The sequence below is a fragment of the Notamacropus eugenii genome, chromosome 2 (genome assembly GCF_028372415.1).
Source record: "Notamacropus eugenii isolate mMacEug1 chromosome 2, mMacEug1.pri_v2, whole genome shotgun sequence".
Taxonomy (NCBI): domain Eukaryota; kingdom Metazoa; phylum Chordata; class Mammalia; order Diprotodontia; family Macropodidae; genus Notamacropus; species Notamacropus eugenii.
The window spans coordinates 80,174,174-80,191,415 of NC_092873.1; the positions used below are offsets into that span (position 1 = coordinate 80,174,174).

The 17,242-nt window shown below is 45.3% G+C and overlaps 2 protein-coding genes across 3 annotated transcripts in view; one reads left to right on the forward strand and one right to left on the reverse strand.

Annotated features, from left to right (window-relative positions):
* The window catches only part of TFR2 (transferrin receptor 2), a 31,373-nt gene extending 22,445 nt beyond the window's left edge, over nucleotides 1-8,928 (forward strand). The window contains exon 19 of the mRNA XM_072641380.1: nucleotides 8,572-8,928. The gene's annotated coding sequence lies outside the window, so the exon portion shown is untranslated. The remainder of the gene's footprint in view (nucleotides 1-8,571) is intronic.
* Nucleotides 8,929-11,157: 2,229 nt separating this feature from the next.
* On the reverse strand, nucleotides 11,158-16,659 carry PCOLCE (procollagen C-endopeptidase enhancer). Of its 2 annotated transcripts, XM_072641391.1 has the most exons (10): nucleotides 16,296-16,476; nucleotides 15,194-15,302; nucleotides 14,265-14,523; nucleotides 13,869-13,943; nucleotides 13,071-13,195; nucleotides 12,830-12,966; nucleotides 12,380-12,606; nucleotides 12,096-12,173; nucleotides 11,546-11,716; nucleotides 11,158-11,401 (listed from the first exon to the last, which is right to left on the reverse strand). In XM_072641391.1, exons 1-10 carry the CDS (start codon nucleotides 16,403-16,405, stop codon nucleotides 11,247-11,249), a joined length of 1,446 nt encoding a protein of 481 aa, XP_072497492.1. In that variant the 5' UTR covers nucleotides 16,406-16,476; the 3' UTR covers nucleotides 11,158-11,246. The 2 variants fall into 2 exon arrangements, with proteins under 2 accessions (XP_072497492.1, XP_072497493.1); XM_072641392.1 differs by lacking the exon at nucleotides 13,869-13,943 and having other exon boundaries at nucleotides 16,296-16,659.
* Nucleotides 16,660-17,242: the final 583 nt, after the last annotated feature.

The following is a 17,242-nucleotide window of genomic DNA, read 5'->3' on the forward strand; positions in this document are numbered from 1 at the left end:
TATCAGTCATACATGTGAAGTCGCACAAAACATATTTCCATATTAGCGATGGAAGCAAGGAAGTTTGGAGGAGGTTCCCTGAGTTTGGGGCAGGGTGGGGGTGGGGAGAAGAGTTCCATTTTGACATGATGAGTTTGAGATATCAATGGAACCTACAGACAGTTGGTATTCCAAGACTTCTTTAGTTCAGGAAAGAGACTGGGGCCAGATTTAGAGATATACGAGGTACAGAGATATGTAAGTTCTCTGCACATAAACAAGAATCAAACCAAGGGGAGCGGAGGAGATTATCAAGAGACAAATGACAAGAAGTAGTTAGGTAGGAGAGTCATGTCAAAGAAGCCAAAGCAAAGAAGTCCGTTACACCTGTGTGATAGGGTCAACAAAACTGTAACTGCTACGATGCTTTCCATGATGTCTGGTCTTCGTAATTCCTTCTGTGTCCTTCTTACTATGGTTTTATATTTCATAACTTCATAACAATTCCTTCTCACTCTAAATGAACTGCTTGCTAGTAACAATAGTAATAGGTAGCCTTAAGGTTTGTACAACACTTTAAACATCTCATTGTTCCTCACAACAACCCTGTGAAGTACCTGCTATTATTATTTCTGTTTGACAGCTAAGAAAACTGAGGCTGAGAGAGGCTAAGTGATTTGTCCAGGGTAAATGACTGCAAAGATTACACACACACACACACACACACACACACACACACACACACACGCACACACTCACACAGACACACATGCACACATACATACTATATACATATATATAGAGAGAGAGATGATAGATGATAGATATGAAATATATGATATATGATACATATAGATACATGTAATATGTCTATAAAGAGCTACATACTATATGTAGCTATATTAATAAGGATTTGTTAGTATCTTTCTTTGTGCATGGGAAGTTCATTCCCTCACCTCACCCCAACCCATGTGAGCAAACATTTCACTTGTAGAATCCCCAAAGGTGGCAAAAATTTACAGGCATTTGTATGAGTCCTCAGTCAGAGAAGAACCCAAGGCCATTTCCTGATACTTAATTGGCACATATCCTGTGTTAATTGCCCCTGGCTTTTTGTTTCCAACCCTGAAACCAGCAGAGAAGAGATCTCCCTCTTTGCCTGGAAATAAATGTCCTTCTGAGCCCAGGTAGTCCCATAGCCCCTGGCATGATAAATAAGAACCTCTAGATTGCCCTTATTAAAAGAATACCCCATTCCTATACTCTTATCCTCCTCAACCAACAACTGCCCTCCATGATCCCAAACTGTTGTTCTGGAAACAGGATGGGAGAATAATACCTTGGTCCCTACCAATCACTATCCTGACACCCAAGAAAAGGAGGAATGGAGCACGTCTAATACACCACAAAAATGTGACTTTTCCTGTACAAAAAAGGAAAGAGAGGAAGCTATCTCTGGAGTAGCTACATTGCCTAAATCTGAGGGACTGCCAAACCAGCTACCCAATCTGGATGCAGATTTTGGGATCTGCAGTAGCCCACTCCCATTTCCAACTGTCTAGAAAGAAGACTAACCTTTTTTTTTTTAAAAAAATCTCCTTTGGACGCATAAATTTTGTATGTGGATTTCCTTTACTACTCTTTAGTTTGGACACAAAGTTACCACATAATCACTCATTTGGAAAGGCATTTGGTGCCAAATGAAGGAATTGAAATGGGTAGTAAAAACTCATAGGAATCTGCATCATAATTGCTGCAATGAGAAACCACAATTTAACCTGCTAGAGTGACACAGAGCCCACCTTCCTCAGATCCACACCTTCCTGATTCACTGAATTTTCATTGTATTTAGTATGTGTAAAACCCAATGACAAAAAACAAAATGATACAAAACAATAGGAAAGATCTATATATGAAGCAATACAAGCAAAGATCAGCGAAACCAAACTTATGCATCTCACATCTATTCCCTATTCTCCACTCATTCATCACTCTATTTAGACTCCCTCTTACCTGAACTATAGTAATAGACTAATTGAAATTCCTAGTTCTAACTAGGACTATAACCCACCCCTCCATCCATTCTCCCCAAAACAACCCAAATAATCTTTTTAAGGCAACAATGACCATGAATATGCCCAGCTAAAAAACCTTCAATGCAAAATACCTCAAAGATTAATCAATTAAGTGGTTACAGGCAGAGTGTTAGATGCTGGAGATACAAGTACAAAAGTGAGACAGTCTCTGCCATCAAGGAGCTTACTAGGGGGTTACAATGTGTTCACAGGTATATGTAAATTTTTAAAAACTACAAACGCATACATATACATATGTATTTTAAATACATCAAATGAAAAATCCCTAACAGCTAGGGGTATCAGGAAAGGCCTCTTGAAGTTGACACATGAGTTGAGTCTCAAAAGGGAGTTAAGGATTCTAAGCAACAGCCAGGATGAAGGAAGAGTGTTTCAGACATGGGACTGTACAAATGGAGAAAGGAGAGGAGATTGTGAGCAGCAAGTAGGCCAGTCTGGCTGGAAAGGAGGATGTTCAAGTAGTAATGGCCTGGCACCAGATGTGAAGAGCTTTAAATGCCAAATAAAGAAGTTTGTATTTGATCCTACAGTCAGATGACAGCCACAGGCCAGGGGAGGTGACATGGTAAGATTTATGCTTTAGAAATAACATTCTCCCAGTTCTATGGAAGATGGAATAGAATGTGGAGAGAATGGATGCAGGAAGACCAATTAAGTAATCAGCTGGAGATATAATAACAATGGAGCTCAGAAGAAGGGTGAGGGTTGGATATGTAGATTTGGGACCCTTCATGGTTGATAGCTGAATCCTCAGGAGTAGATGAGATCACCAACAGAGAGGCTGTTATAAGAGGCTAGGGCCCAGAACAGACCCCTAGGTATACTTATACACAGGAGGCAGGAAACAGATGATGAACCCTGAAAGTTCAACAGGTAAAAAGAGGACTACGACAGAATGGTAAAACAAAAACTGAGGGAAAAGATAAATGACTAATTCCTTAGGCAAATGGTTAAGGCCCTTCCACCTTTGATTAATAATATATTTTTAAAAGTTGTACCTGCTTCTATGCGTTCCCTTCCCCCATATCTCCCACCTGTGTCTATCTTTCGGTCAATGAATATATATATAATACATATTATAGTATTACAATTATAATATTATAGTATAATATATAGTAAATATGTATATATAATATATATTATACATATAAATTTGTTATATACAATTATCGTATTATAATTATAATAACTATTACATAATAGTTATATTATATACAGTATAAATGGGAAGTAATCTCAGAGGGAAGATAAGTCATGGGGAATCGATGGAGGAGGGGAGAAGGCAGCAGAGAGACAAGGAAATTGTCTTGCAGAAGGTGGCATTTGAGTCGTGATTTGCCATAGCTTTTCTTTCAAGGAGTAAGCAACTCTTAATTTCATGGCTACAGTAGACATCTGCAGTGATCTTTGAGCCAAAGGATATAAAATCTGATATTGCTTCCATTTCTTTCACCTCAGTTTGCCAGGAAGTGATGGAACTAGTTGCCAAGATCTTAGGTTTTCTGACATTAAGCATCAAGTCGGCTTTTACACTCTCCTCTTTCGCCCTCATTAAAAGGCTTCTCCATTCCTCTTCATATTCTGCCATTAGAGTGGCATCCTCTGCATATCTGAGATAGTTGATATTTTTCCCAGCAACCTTAATTCCAAGCTTTTGATTCATCCAGGCTGGCATTTCACATGATATACTCTGCATGTAAGTTAAATAAATAAGGTAACAATATACAGCCTTGTCATATACCTTTTCCAATCCTAAAACAATCAGCTGTTCTTCGTTCAGTTCTGTCTGTTACTTCTTGGCCTGCATGCAAGCTCCTCAGGACACAGCTAAGATGATCTGTTACTTCTGTCTCTTTGAAGAATGGCCACATTCTGTTGTGGTCCACATAATAAAAGACTTTAGTATAATCGATGAAGTAGAATGTTTTTCTGGAACTTCCTTGCTTTCTCCATAATCCAGCAAATGTTGTCAATTTGGTCTCTAGTTCCTTTGCCTCTTTGAAAACCAGCCTGCTCTTCTGCTAATTCTCATTTCATATTTTGCTGAAGTCTGGCTTGCAGAATCTTAAGCATAACCTTGTTAGTGTGCGAAATGAGCGCAATTGTTTGGTAATTTGAACATTCTTTGGCACTGTCCTTCTTTAGGCTTGGAACATTTTTAAACTGATTTCTTCCACTCCAGTGGCAACTGTGTGTTTTCCAAATTTGCTGGTATATTGAGTGCAGCACTTTAACAGAATCGTCTTTTAGGGCTTTAAATAGCTCAGCTGAAATTCTATCAGCTCCACTAGCCTTATTGTTAGCTGAGTTCAAATCCAACCTCAGACACTTATAGCTGTGTGACCCTGGATAAGTTACTGAACCCTTTTTGCCTCAGTTCCTCCTCTGTAAAATGAGCTAGAAAAGATAATGGCAAACCACTCCAATATCTTTGCCAAGAAACTCCCAAATGGGTCGTGAAGAGTTGGACACAACTGAACAATAATAAAAAAAAAAATAAGTCTGATAATCATCTGCATAGATATTTTCTCTGATCATCCCACTTGACAGTGCCCTTTGCCCAGTCAAATTACTTTTTGTTTACTCATCTGTGTAATGGTTGTAACCATACCCCACCCCCACCCAACCTAGAGGTACTTCTTTGTACCTGGTAACCCTGGCACCTAAAACAATACCTTCTTCTACAAAAGCCAATAGGTGAAAACTTAATTTCAATTTTTATTTGCAACCTGCTTTAACTTATAAATTTACCATAACTTAATAGATAAGTCTTAGGGAGTTGCCTGAGGCTCAAAGAGATTAAATGATTTTCTCATGGTCATATATTTACAAAGTGTCAGAAAAATGGAATTTTTCACCTTTCTAAGTTCAGCAGTCTCTATCCACTAAGTCAGGCCACTTTTCACTTTTTAAATTCACTACCTATATGTACATATGCACATACATAAATATATACACATGTATACAAGTATGCAACACTGGGTTTAAAAGAATCCTCATAGGAAAGGGGTTCTTAATTTTTTTTTCCATATCACAGACCCCTTTGGCAGTCTGATGAAGCCAATTGATCCCTTCTCAAAATGTTTTAAAATGCACAAAATAAAATACACAGTATTACTAAGGAAGTCTATTATATTGAAATATAGTTATAAAAATATTTTTAAAAACAAGTTCAAAGATCCCAATTAAGAACCTATAGAATCTTGAAGTGACAGCTTAACTACCATTCTATGAAGAGTTTTATGTGAAGAGACTGTCATAGCTAGATTGAAGGAGGTACAGAAAAAGAGAAAGTCGTTAGAGACCTGAATTCCTGAGAAAAGACTTTCCTTGTTCTCTTGAGGTAACAATCGTGGGATCATGTTACATAACTCAAAGAAAGTCAAGAATTGTAGTGACAGAAAAAGATAACTTTGGCTGTGATCTTTCTCACAGTTTAAGCATTATAAATACATCTAAGAGATTAGGGGTTTTGACACAGATGAGCAGCTGCTTATGGAAAGAGGTTTTTCCAGTTTATTTTAGACAGATAGATATGTAGATAGATATACACACATATTAATATAAAATTAACTGGACCTCTAAAGCACTTAAACAGGACACAGAGCAAACGAATTTTTCTGTGTATTTGTTGTATGAGTCTGCTTTGTTAAATGTTAAGGGTTTTCTGTAAAATTTTCATTTGATTATTTTTGGTGGTGGCAATTACATTTTTTATCATAAAACACAATTACTCAATCCTGACTAGACTGAGTGGGGATTTCCTCAATCCATCTATAATTTGGAGAAGAGTCTTACTATACCACAGCCAGAACCCTTCTCTCCCTGGCAATCCTGCTGTGACCTGTACATCCCATTTTTTCCCCTTTCACTTCAACATCTGCATATGTTAGCCAGGGTCCCTTGAAGGTCATTTGTTTGAATTCCACATTAGTCCCAGCTGGTATCATCCAACTCCTATCAGCTAGTGCTTGCCATGCACACACTAGGCAATGTATATGAATTGAATCATACTGGTGGGTGGAATTTCAGCAAGTTGCAAGAGGTTCCAACATAACTAGGGCAATGTGATAAAGGGAAAAAGGCACAACCATTTCTTTTAACAGCTTCATAGGCTAAGAGTATTGTTACCAAAATTATCCTGGATGCTTCCCGGCTACCTCCTCCCCAGCCCTAATGATAATAACCTGCCCCTCAATGTAAAGTGAGTTTACCAGTTCCTAAACAGTCCTCTGACTTCACTCTACACAGATAACTTTGGGTAGCTGAGAACTTACCCTGTAGGATTTCTCATGTGTTGCTGGTGCCTTCTGTCCAGGTCCAGGCAGTAGATATGGGTGGGAGTAGGGAGAGGTAATGGTAATGATACCAAAAAAAGAAGAAGAAAAATCATGGATGAAACATTTTTTTAAATACTCATTAGAAACTTCAAGGAAGTTTTAGAAGGGAACACAAACAAACAGGGTTGTAAGGGCTTCCATGTTAAATTTAATAGAAATTTAAGAGATTCACAGTTTCATATACAAGCCTCTTTTCCTGTTCTTTGTATCAGGAAATACTTTTCTTGATGTTTGTCAAGCTTGTCAATAAAATATATTAACTTAAATTTACATAGTAGACACTTTCCTAGCAACCTTTTAAGGTAGGTGTTATCTTATTATCTTTATTTCATAGACGAGGAAACTGAGGCTCAGAAACATTACTTAGTCCAAGTCAGACAAGCATTAGCTGGCATTTAAAGCCCCGTCTCTCTGAACTTCAAGTCCAGTGATCTTTTCAGTGTATTATGCTGTCCCTCTGAAAATGTCTACTGAATCTATCATTTATGTCATTTGCCTTATTATCTCAATTAACAGATATGAATAAAATTACCTTGATGTATGGGGATTCACAACATTTTTAGATGTTAAAACAGATTGCTCATATTAGAGTCAATATTCTAGATGAAAGAATTGGAGCTTCATGTGATCTGAATAGTAGAGAGCTGAAGACAGAATGTTAAGGGCAGCTATGCAACATGGCAAAGCAGCTACAGTACTGGAGTTGGGCTCAGTCAAGTTGCTTGAAATCATGCTTCTGTCACTTATTGATCAGGTGATTAGGAACAAACCACTTAAAAGTACTTTGCTAATCTTAAAGTACTATATGTCAGCTTTTTGTTTGTTTATCCAACCTTCTCATTTTACAGAGAAGAAAACTGAGGCCCAGAAAGTAGAGGGACTTGCTAAAAGTCATACAAGTAACACAGCTAATTGGTGGTAGAGTCAGGACTCAGCTTGGGTCAACTGACACCCCCAACCCAGAGCTCATTCCACTACAGTTCAGCGAACATCTAAATCCAAGGAACATTGAGAGGCAGAATATATTTCACTAGAAATAAAAAAAAAAGGGAAGGACAGGAAAGCAAATCAGATTCTCTTCACATGGAGTTTTTTCTATTTTTATTATTCGTTTTGTAAAATGATTCAAAATTATTGGGTTCACAAAAATGATTAAAAATTATTGGGCTCAGGAGGTTGGGGAGGAAACAGAGCTTGCTGATATCTGAATGAATAGATCAAAGTGTCAATGTCCCAATGATTATTCTCAATCCTTGCCCAGAATTGAAGATCTAGATTTGAAAGAAAGCCACAGTGAAAAGAAAGGGAAAGGAAGGAAAGGATATCAGAAGCAAATTCCTTCCAGGGATTTAGTATGCTACCTACTTTTTCCTAATTCCAACACAATGGTATTGTGGTCATGTGTCTAATCCTCAAGACCTGCTGCCACTAACGTCTGTCCCAGGGAGACTTGTAGGATATGGGTGTAATGGTAATTTAAGGTTAATGGTGGATGGGGGAGGGGAAGAGTTAAAGATCTTCCCTGCCCTTTAATAGACCTCAATACCTTTTGTTAATTTCTACTGAGGCACTGGGTCAGAGGGTCCTGCCCTCTGGCTCTGAAAAGTGTATAAATACTCTGAGGTGAGGTTTTACTTTGGGGTTTAGTTTTTGGAAGAAGGTTTGCATGCCAGATAAGACTCTGGGAAGCCACTAAGGAGGTCCCTGGCTCTGAATACCCAGGTGTTGGTGCCTCTCTCTCTCTGGTAACTATGTATGTATGTAATGGTCCGACAGTTGTATCTCTCTGTTGATCTGTAACGTATTATTGTCAGACAGTTGGAAGCCCTCTCTGTTGATTTTTATTTATATTTTCTCTGAAGTTCAGAGTGCTGACTTTCTTCCTGAACTAAGCGAATGATATATGTGCTTGATTAAAGTAGATTGTCGACCCCTCAAAAGATGCTTTCCTTTTAGAAAAGCAGATCTAAGAACCTGTACCTCCTATGTATGTCAGTTGCTGATACAGTGGGGTAGTAGGGAACTGAACTGTCCATGCAGAGGGAACCTGAGGAAGGCTCTGTCAGAAGATTGAAAAGGAAGATACTGGGGTTGATGACAAGACATCTGGGAGACTGACTGTTTGAAGCTCTCCTTTCTCTTCTCTTCCAAACTAGGCACTGGATCACAGAGACCCTACCCAAGGGTCCCTGCCTTTGACGGGAACCTGAAGACAAGCAGGGGAGACTCATGGGATAGAGAAGTCAGGGAAGAGAGGGGAAGAGGCTATAATCATAACCTCACCATTTCTCATCAGTACTTAGTCACTTACCCTCCTGGAGGGAAGAGACTATTGCATTTAGTGCCCTGCAAATGGCAGGTTCTTAATAAATGATGATGAATCCATCAGCCTGTGGAATAGGTCAGATGGCTCGTGAAGAATCTTTCCCCAATTCTCTGCTGCATGAACTTTCATATTGTCCCTTTGTTTCGTCTCCAACCTTACCGACATGTCTGTGTACTATCTCTATACCCTGCGGTAAAGAACTGCTGGGGGTGTGACGGGGTTGGTAGGAGCTGATCAAGTACATGGGCTTGAGCAGATGTGGAACAGCAGGCTCTTAAATACTGGGGCATCATGGGCAGGGGGCTTCCCGATGGAAGGAATATCTGAGAATCCTGTCACTGGGTCCCTTTCTTCTTCCATTGTGGTGCGGAGGGATAGGCGTCAAATGACATCTCATACCTTTGGAGAGGGCTTGGGGGAGGAGAGAAAGGGGGACTGCCTAGGCTGACAAAGGATGGCTGTGAGGGAGCCCTAGAGCCCAGAGACAGCAGCTTGACACAGAAATGCTTCCCTGTCAGACAAGAGCGACAGAACGGGGGCACCTAGGGACAGGATGGGGGTACCTAAACAGAATTGGGTAAGGGCCAAATGTGGTGACAAATGAAGCAGGTGTTAGAGGATAACCTATACTGCAAATGTCGATTGAGGAACTAGACCTCCTACACACCTCTGCCCCTGGGGTTGTGGTCAGCGGAGGCCAAAGCCCAGACTAACTAACAAAGTGGGTGTGCTAACAAAGATCCCACCCCAACCAGATCCCCGGGCCAGCTCTCCAACGATCAAGGGAGATCTTCGGAAGCACGAGTGTCGGCTCCCCGGGCACAAAGCACCGCAGGGGGTGCAAGTGCCTGCAGTGACCCTGTAGAACCCCCTGACCTCGGCGCAGGGTCACGGCCGCACCACGGGTCCGTTTGGAAGTCCAGTTTCAGCGGGAAGGCACAGACTGGGACCAAAAGCCTGGAGAGAGAGAAGCCTTCCCCAGCCTCGGCCTCTATTCTCAAACCCAGGGGATCCACAGCCTCCGTTAACCCGGCGGCCCCGAAATACAGCAACCCGGCAGTCTGTACAAGGTAAAGAGAGGTTCCCAGAGACCACGTCAGGATTGGACAGCCGACGGGGAGTGCGCAGGCTCAGGAACCAACGCCCTGATTGGGGAACCTCCAGAGGAGGGGGCGGGCTCAGGGAACCAACTCCCTGATTGGGGAACCTCCAGAGGAGGGGGCGGGCTCGGGGACCAACGCCCTGATTGGGGAACCTCCAGAGGAGGGGGCGGGCTCGGGGGCCAACGCCCTGATTGGGGAACCTCCAGAGGAGGGGGCGGGCTCGGGGACCAACGCCCTGATTGGGGAACCTCCAGAGGAGGGGGCGGGCTCGGGGACCAACGCCCTGATTGGGAGGCTTTGCAGAGGGGCGAGCTCTAGGACCAACGCCTGGAATGGGTGGAAACCCCCGAAGAAGGGTGCGCGTCCTGATTGGGAGGTGGGCGGCTGCGCGAGATGCACTCTGGCAAGACCTACCCATTTCTTCTGCTCTTCAGTCAGGCTTCCCTAGGTCATGCCCTCTCCCTTCTCAGACGCTGCCCCGAGAACCTCCCAATCCTCGTCCCTTTCCCCCATCATTCCTCAGGTCTCTCCCTTTGGAGCGTCCAGCTGGTGGCTTGACGACTCAGACCCGTCCGTAGCTCCTGTTTCTGGGACCTTCAGTCCTGAGTCTCTAATTCTGTCTGCACTGTCAAACTCTGACTGCAGAGATTCCGCCAGCGCCAGGTTTCAGGTTGTCCAGCTTTGGTTCCAGGCTCAACCCTGCCGGATCCCATTGGGCGAGGAGGCTGCCTATCAGCCTGGGGGTGGGCATTGGACTCGGTTCGCCCAATCCCCTTGCCTTACCTCCCTTACTTCCCCACCCCCAGCAGTAGAACTGTGCCTAGTGGCTAATAGACAATTCCGCATCTGTACGCCCCGCCTACGAGCACTGTTCATTGGCTCAAATACACGTACGTGGCAAATTGCTCAATTGGGGTCTCGTGGGCGGGGAACGCCGGACTTGGAGAGTCCTTCAGGGATTGAGGGTGGGGCTCTCTCTGGACGTGGACTTTTTCTCTGCCCCCCCGCCCTCTGCATGACAAGAGACTTTCCCATCCCCGCGGAGAGGGGTGGCCTGGCCGCCCGCGGTCTCCTCCCCCAACGACTTTTTGCTGAGCTTCGCTCGCTGGCTTCCCTCTGTCCACCTACGGCCGGGATCCAGCCGCCTGGATCTGGCAGCTTGCTCTGATGAAGAAGGGATAGAAATCGGTCAGTTAGGAGGAGCTTGGGTGGGGGTGGGGTGGAGGGAGGCTTTGTTTTAAAGTATCTGCAAACTAGGAAGTCCTTGAGATCGTCCCCCCTGTCGCCCCAGTTTTCACCCCGACCAGTTCTGATTCTTTTCTGTCTGGTTTGAACTTTATTTGTATTTAACAGAGAAAGTATGGAAGTAAGGAGGAAATTAGATAGTTTGGTGCAGGTCATCTCAGGCCGTGGCTGGAAGCTGCGAAGGACACTTCTTTTTGCTCAGGTTGGTGAGGATCTGGTCCTGGTTTGGCCGATACAGGACCACAAAACTGCTGGGGGAGAGGACTGCGCTTCCCTTTTCATCCACGCTACCCATCAGCAAGTAACTAGCCCCTAAAGGAAGAGGGATAGATAGGTTGGAGCAATGAGTCAGGCTAGAGGGTCTATGTCCCTCACCTTCCCCCTCTTTCTGTTCTTAGAGTCCACAATATGCATTACCCCCCACCCAAACTTTATGTCTGTCCCCTAGGCTCTTACCTTTCTTTATTGGGGGACACTGCCGACAGGGTACATACAACTTAAGTGGGCTTCCAGCGGGAGGGGAAGACAGGGCAAGAGCCCCTGTCTTGTAAACATTCATGAGGGTGACGGTAACAGTGATCCCTTCTCCAGGACCCCGAACCATTGACTTCACTGCCCCTGTCACCACTGTGGAGAAAACAGACGGGAAAAGATCAGAAAATAAAGTTTAGGGAGGACTGACTAGGCGTCCCATATGGTGGGCAGGATGACTGAATTAGAGGAATGTCACAGGTTAGACCAAAGGCCAGAATGAAATGGTACTAAGAGATAAAGCTTGAGTAGGGTAGGTACAAGGGCTGGCAATGGAAAGCCAGGGGGTTGATATGAGAGAGAAGGGGTTGGAGGGGAGGAGTGGAGAAAGAAGAGAAGGGGGTTAGATACTGAGGATTGCAGGAAGATATAGTAGGTACTTAATAGACTGATAGACTGATGCAAGGTGAAGGAGAAGACTCCCTCTAGTCTATTGATAGGAGATAGGAGGAAGCAGGATTCTTGGCTTCCTTACCAAAGTCACTGGCACAGAAGTTACTTTGTAGAGTGCCTGTTCTTCGGCATTGTTTTGGGCAGGGAATACTAGAGGTACCTATGAGAGAGGAAACCTATTAACCTTATGAAGGATCTATACCTCTTCCCACCCCCAACCCAGCTTCATCTTCTCCAACCCTCCAAGTTCTAAGTTGTACTCATGTGTCCTAGTGTCCAGACCCCAGATCCCTGTTCTACTCATTTCCCCTCCCCCCAGCCCCTGCCTCCCTCCCTGGACTCTGCTATCTAACCAACCATGCTTACCAGAGTCTGTTGCAGGGGTAGGTTTCACGTTCTCCTGGACTGGGGTCTGGGGTTTGGTAGAAGGTTTGACCTTAGGCCCTGGCTGTGGTTGTGGAGGAGCTGGAACAGTCCCCTCCTTCCCACTGCCTCGAGGCTGGGCTTTATAGGAGGCAGAGAATCCATCAGCAGTGACACTGAGATCTGAGACAAACTGGACCAGGAGTTCATTTCCTTCTGAGGTGATGGAACTAAGGGAAGGGAGGACAGTAGGGTGTCAAGAGAAAGAAGGGCCCAAGCTGGAATACCCTCAGATTTTCTTCCAAAGCCTCTGTTCCTACCTAGTCTTTTTCCTTCTTAGTGTGAGGACCTCTGTTTTTAAGTCATGGTTCCTTCTATTTGATTCAGTGCTTTCCCTTATAACTTCATCCCAGCCTCTAAAACTTGCCCTTTTAACAGACCCTACTCACTCACCTAGGGGCAGTGTCCCCACAATACTTCCCCAATCTTTTTGAATCATCACTTTGAGCTCCATTGAAAATGCTGACTGAGTCATATCGGCAGTAAGTGTCTGGCTCCAGGTCAAATTTCCCAAAGGTCAGAGAAATCACCTAGTGGAGAAGAGAAGGATTAGCTAGATACTTGGTTTCTAAGGGAAAGGACAGCAGAGAAACCAGATGCTTTAAGTTTCCATGAAGAGCCGAGGGAATGGTACCTGGTCTGGGGGAGCAATGATGAGCCAGGAACAGCTGACCCCAGGAGGATAATCAGATTCAGGCCAGTTGGGTGTGGTCAGGGTACCTTGGGGCTTCTCCAGCCGACCCCCACAGAACTGATGCTCTGAATAGAGAGAGAGAGATGGGGTGGGGGCAGGGAGAGGGAAAACTAGTGTTCAAGGGCAGGGGAAAAGGAAGTTCAAATATATGGATCCCTGAGTGGAGGAGGGTTGGGGGGGAGATAAGGAGAGGGGGAAAGTTAGCAAAAAGAGAATACAGAAGAGTGGGAATCTGGCTTTGGGCATAAAGGCACCCTCAAATTTCCCCCACTGCCCCACCCTTGGAAAATTATAGGAATTAGCTGAAGGGTCCCAGCCCACTCCCCAGACTCTTACTCTCCCTCCCTATTGTTACTTATCCACACTTTTCCCTTTCCCAAGGGAGATCTTATCCCCCCAATTTAACAGAATTCTCCCTATTTTTTATTTTTCTTAGTTGGAAGTTTCCCAAATTTGAGGGCTTCCCAACCCAAGGCTACTCTTTGGGGGTACTCTCTCCGCTCAAATGGGGTAATGCCTCTTCTAATGCTTCACTCTGATCCAAGTGATCCTTACTTTTTAAGGGGTGTCTTCTGCTATGGGGAATGATGGGACCATAATCAGAATTCCAGGGCTGGGTTTGGGGGGGTAATCTAGGATAGGGGGAATATATGCATCCTCCCCCTTTATCTCAGTTCTCCCCCCCACCCCCAGCCAGGTGAGTTCTAACTGCAGGGGACATGAAGGCAAATTACTCACCATCCCAGTAACCCCACGCCGCCCAGTCCACCCGCGGGTCTGCGCCCCATTTCCGCCTTGCACCTGGGGGGGTGCCTAGAAGAGGGGATTTGGTGGGAGGGAGGGAAAGGAAGGGAGGGTAGAAAAGATGGAGAGGTGGGACTAAAGGGACAGTTAGTGAGGACAAAAGGAGAGGGGAGGATGCAAGGTGGAGGATGGGGATTAAGGAGAGCAACCTGGAGGCAAGGCCCTCTATAAGGCATGGTGGGGCCACTAGCAGGGACAGGCCTGAGCCATTTGGGAGAGGGGTTTGTCTCATGGAGAGGGACCTGTCGTTGTCTTCCGAATTTGGTGGGACACAAGTTACAGGGTGGTAGTATGTGTGCTGGAGAGAGGTGGGGGGAGGGGCAATCTCACCATTGCCACTGGTAGCCCGCCCACTGTACCACAGCAGGAAGCCCCGTCCTCCTGTTCCCTCGTCAGCCTTCATCCTCAGTGTCACCTGGTTGCCAGGGGCAACCACAGGCCCTGGCCTGAAGGTCCCACAGAAATGTCCAAGACGTTGGCCTGATGTCCCTGCCCCAGCAAAAATCTCCAGGGAATCATAGCGGCAGGAGGAATCCAATTCCAAGTCAAAGACTCGGAAGGAGAGTGAAACAGTCTGACTCTCAGGGACCTAGGGGAGAGAAAGGAAGGGCAAAGGGGCCAAGGGTTACACTTCAGGACCCAGTTTCTTCTTTCCATACCTATATTCCCAACTTTACCATTACTGGGGAGCTTTGTCCTTAGCTATTTGGAAGATGGCGTAGCTTTGGTGTAGTTCAGGGAAACATCAGAAGGTTCCCTCTCTAGCAGCTAAGCCAAGGGAGTTTGGGGGCTCCAGGGTCCAAGTTATGGAGAAGGGTCCCTTAGAATTCTTTCTTTGACCAGTGAGACTTCTTTTTGATGAAGCTTGGTCTCACTCCCTTGGTTTTGTTACCTAGGAGTATCCTTTAGCAACAAGGCACTGAGGAGCCAAGACTTGTGCTTCCACTATAGGTACAGAAGTGTCAGAAAAGTCAAGGACTCCACAATCCTAAATGGGTTATTAACTGAGAAGTGCTGAGGTTTTGGGGTTTAATAGGATATATATTGGAAAGCATCTCTCTTGGAGTGTGTAGGGAGATGCAGTAGCCAGATCTAGTTTGATGGGTATAAGGGATCTGGAGATTAACAAGAAAATGACCCTGTTGCTGGATCTTGATTGGGGGAAGGATCTTGGAGTCTTAGGGGAGCACTTGATCCCACAATAAGCTGCCCTGGTCCTAGGAGTTGGGAAATGGTTGAAGTTGGCAGAGGACACTCACCGTGATTGTCCAGATGCACTCTTTGTTGGGGGGATAGTGATTGGGAAAACCCTCACTTGCCACGTAGCCTGATTCCCCGGTCACATCCCCTCCGCACAGGAACACAGGTCTAGGGGATTGGCCAGACATACAAATGAAGGGGGTGGTAATCAGTATGGGTGGGGGGAGGCAGAGAAGAGATACATATAAGGTATAAGAATGGTGGGGGGTCAGACTTGGGTAGGGCAGTATCCAGAGAAATGGAGATGAAACTCAAATGCAGGAGGGATAGAAAGGCTGCTGCAGTGGAGGATGGGACTAGAGAGGGGTTACTAGAAATGGGCAAAGCATTTGGCAAATGGGCAAGGCAAATGACATTCCAGCCAACTGGGATAGGGAGGAAGATGCGGGGATAGGGAGCAAAGGAGGAGATACAGTTTTGACTAGCTGTTCCCAACATCCTCTCTACTCCCATTCCCCAAGGTCCTTCACCCCTACCCTGGCTAGAAGGCCGGAATTCTTGGAATCCTTTCCCTTTACACTGTCTGGCAGCTGGGACAGGAGCTGACTTAACTAGCACCAGATGTGGCTATAGCCACAAGCCTGCTAAAAGGAGAGGGCAGGATATGAGGGGAGAGGAAGCAATGATATATCTCAATGAATCCAGGCATCAGCTCCCCTTAACCCCCACACTTGCCTCAGTTTCTGCTGAAGCCTGGGACTTGGGCATCAGACTTCCTGACCTAATTCACCACCCCTACTCCCAGCCCTCTTGAACACAGATGTTCAGACCCTCTAAAGTGAGGTTGCTCATTTCAGGTCACAGCAATCTGGGATAAGAGGATGAAGGAGAGAGAAAAGAGGTACAACACAGTAGAAAAAAGGGTCCGGGTGGGTTCAAGTGGGAGTCAGCTGAGAAACAAAAGATCTGGAGAGCCAAAATAAGACTAGGGAGCACTTAGGATGAGTAATAGCAAAAGACGATGGGGTGGGGTTCTCAAGGGGCAAAAGAGGGGGAAAAAACCCAATGGCTTCCAGCAATATAAAATCCATAAAGCTGAGGTTCCTTTATTGGATTCTGTGGACATTGGGAAGGGTACATTAGAGGTGGAAATAGACCTACCTGGTGTAGTTGGGGGTCTGGGCAGGAGCTCCCTGGGCCTGGGTGAGGGATAGCAGGGCGAAGGTAGTAAAGAGGGGCCCCAGGACGCAGAGTGGGATAGGAGGCAGCATGGCTAGGGGAAGAAGAGCCGGGGTCCCTGAGACAGAGGCAGCGGCTGAGTCCGGCAGCAACAGGCTAATCAAAGCCAGATGGGTTGGCTTTGAGTGTGTGGGCGTGGGGACTGGACGAATTAGGGAGAGGAATGGGGGAAGGGGAGGAAGACAGGGATGTGAAAAAACAGAGCCAAGTCTGGGGGCCTCTCAGGCCCAGTACACACAAATATTGACTTAACCTAAGTGCTTAGGGTGGAGGGAAGCAGTGGAGGCCCCCCTAGCTGTTGGCCAAGATCCAAATGTCTTGTAATTTTCCCACAAGCTTATGCTCTTCTTTGGGGACTCATGCATCCAGTTCCTATTTAGGACTTCCTCCAGCCTGATACCTGGATCTGACCTCGTCTCCCACTTTCCACCCAGCTCTTAATTTGCCCACACTTCTGTTCCTTGGTTCCAGGCCTCTGGCCCTCCAGTCCAAGTCAGGGGAGAATTTGGAGGGGTAGGCAAACAGTTCCACTACTGCCAGACAAATTGGAGAAATAATAGGACATAGAGTGTGCTATGTGAAGGACCTGTTAAAAGTGTGAGATTGAGAAAACAGTTAAGGACAGCCTGAGTATATAGAGGTAGAACCAGAGGAAGAATGATGTGGGAGGGTGGATGTCAAAAGAAATGTGAGTAAACAAGAGACTTTGGGGCAAAAAGAGGGATCTAATGGGGGAAAAGATGGGATGAGGAGCTAGAATATCAAGAGAATGGCATTTCTCTGCCATTTAGATCTTAGGAAGGTTTGCTGTGGCAAAGGAAGTGTTAAGGGAGAAGAAAAAGCAGCTCCTTTCTTTGACCATCTCCAGT

What these genes read in the sequence shown, in the direction of transcription:
- PCOLCE (XM_072641391.1), bottom strand. Translation starts at nt 16,405, where the DNA reads ATGCTGCCTCCTATCCCACTCTGCGTCCTGGGGCCCCTCTTTACTACC. An exon ending in GCGGGCTACCAGTGGCAATG is followed by an intron (nt 13,944 to 14,264) that starts GTGAGATTGCCC and finishes CCCCTCTTCTAG; the next exon opens with GCACCCCCCCAGGTGCAAGG. An exon ending in TCATTGCTCCCCCAGACCAG is followed by an intron (nt 12,967 to 13,070) that starts GTACCATTCCCT and finishes CTTCTCCACTAG; the next exon opens with GTGATTTCTCTGACCTTTGG.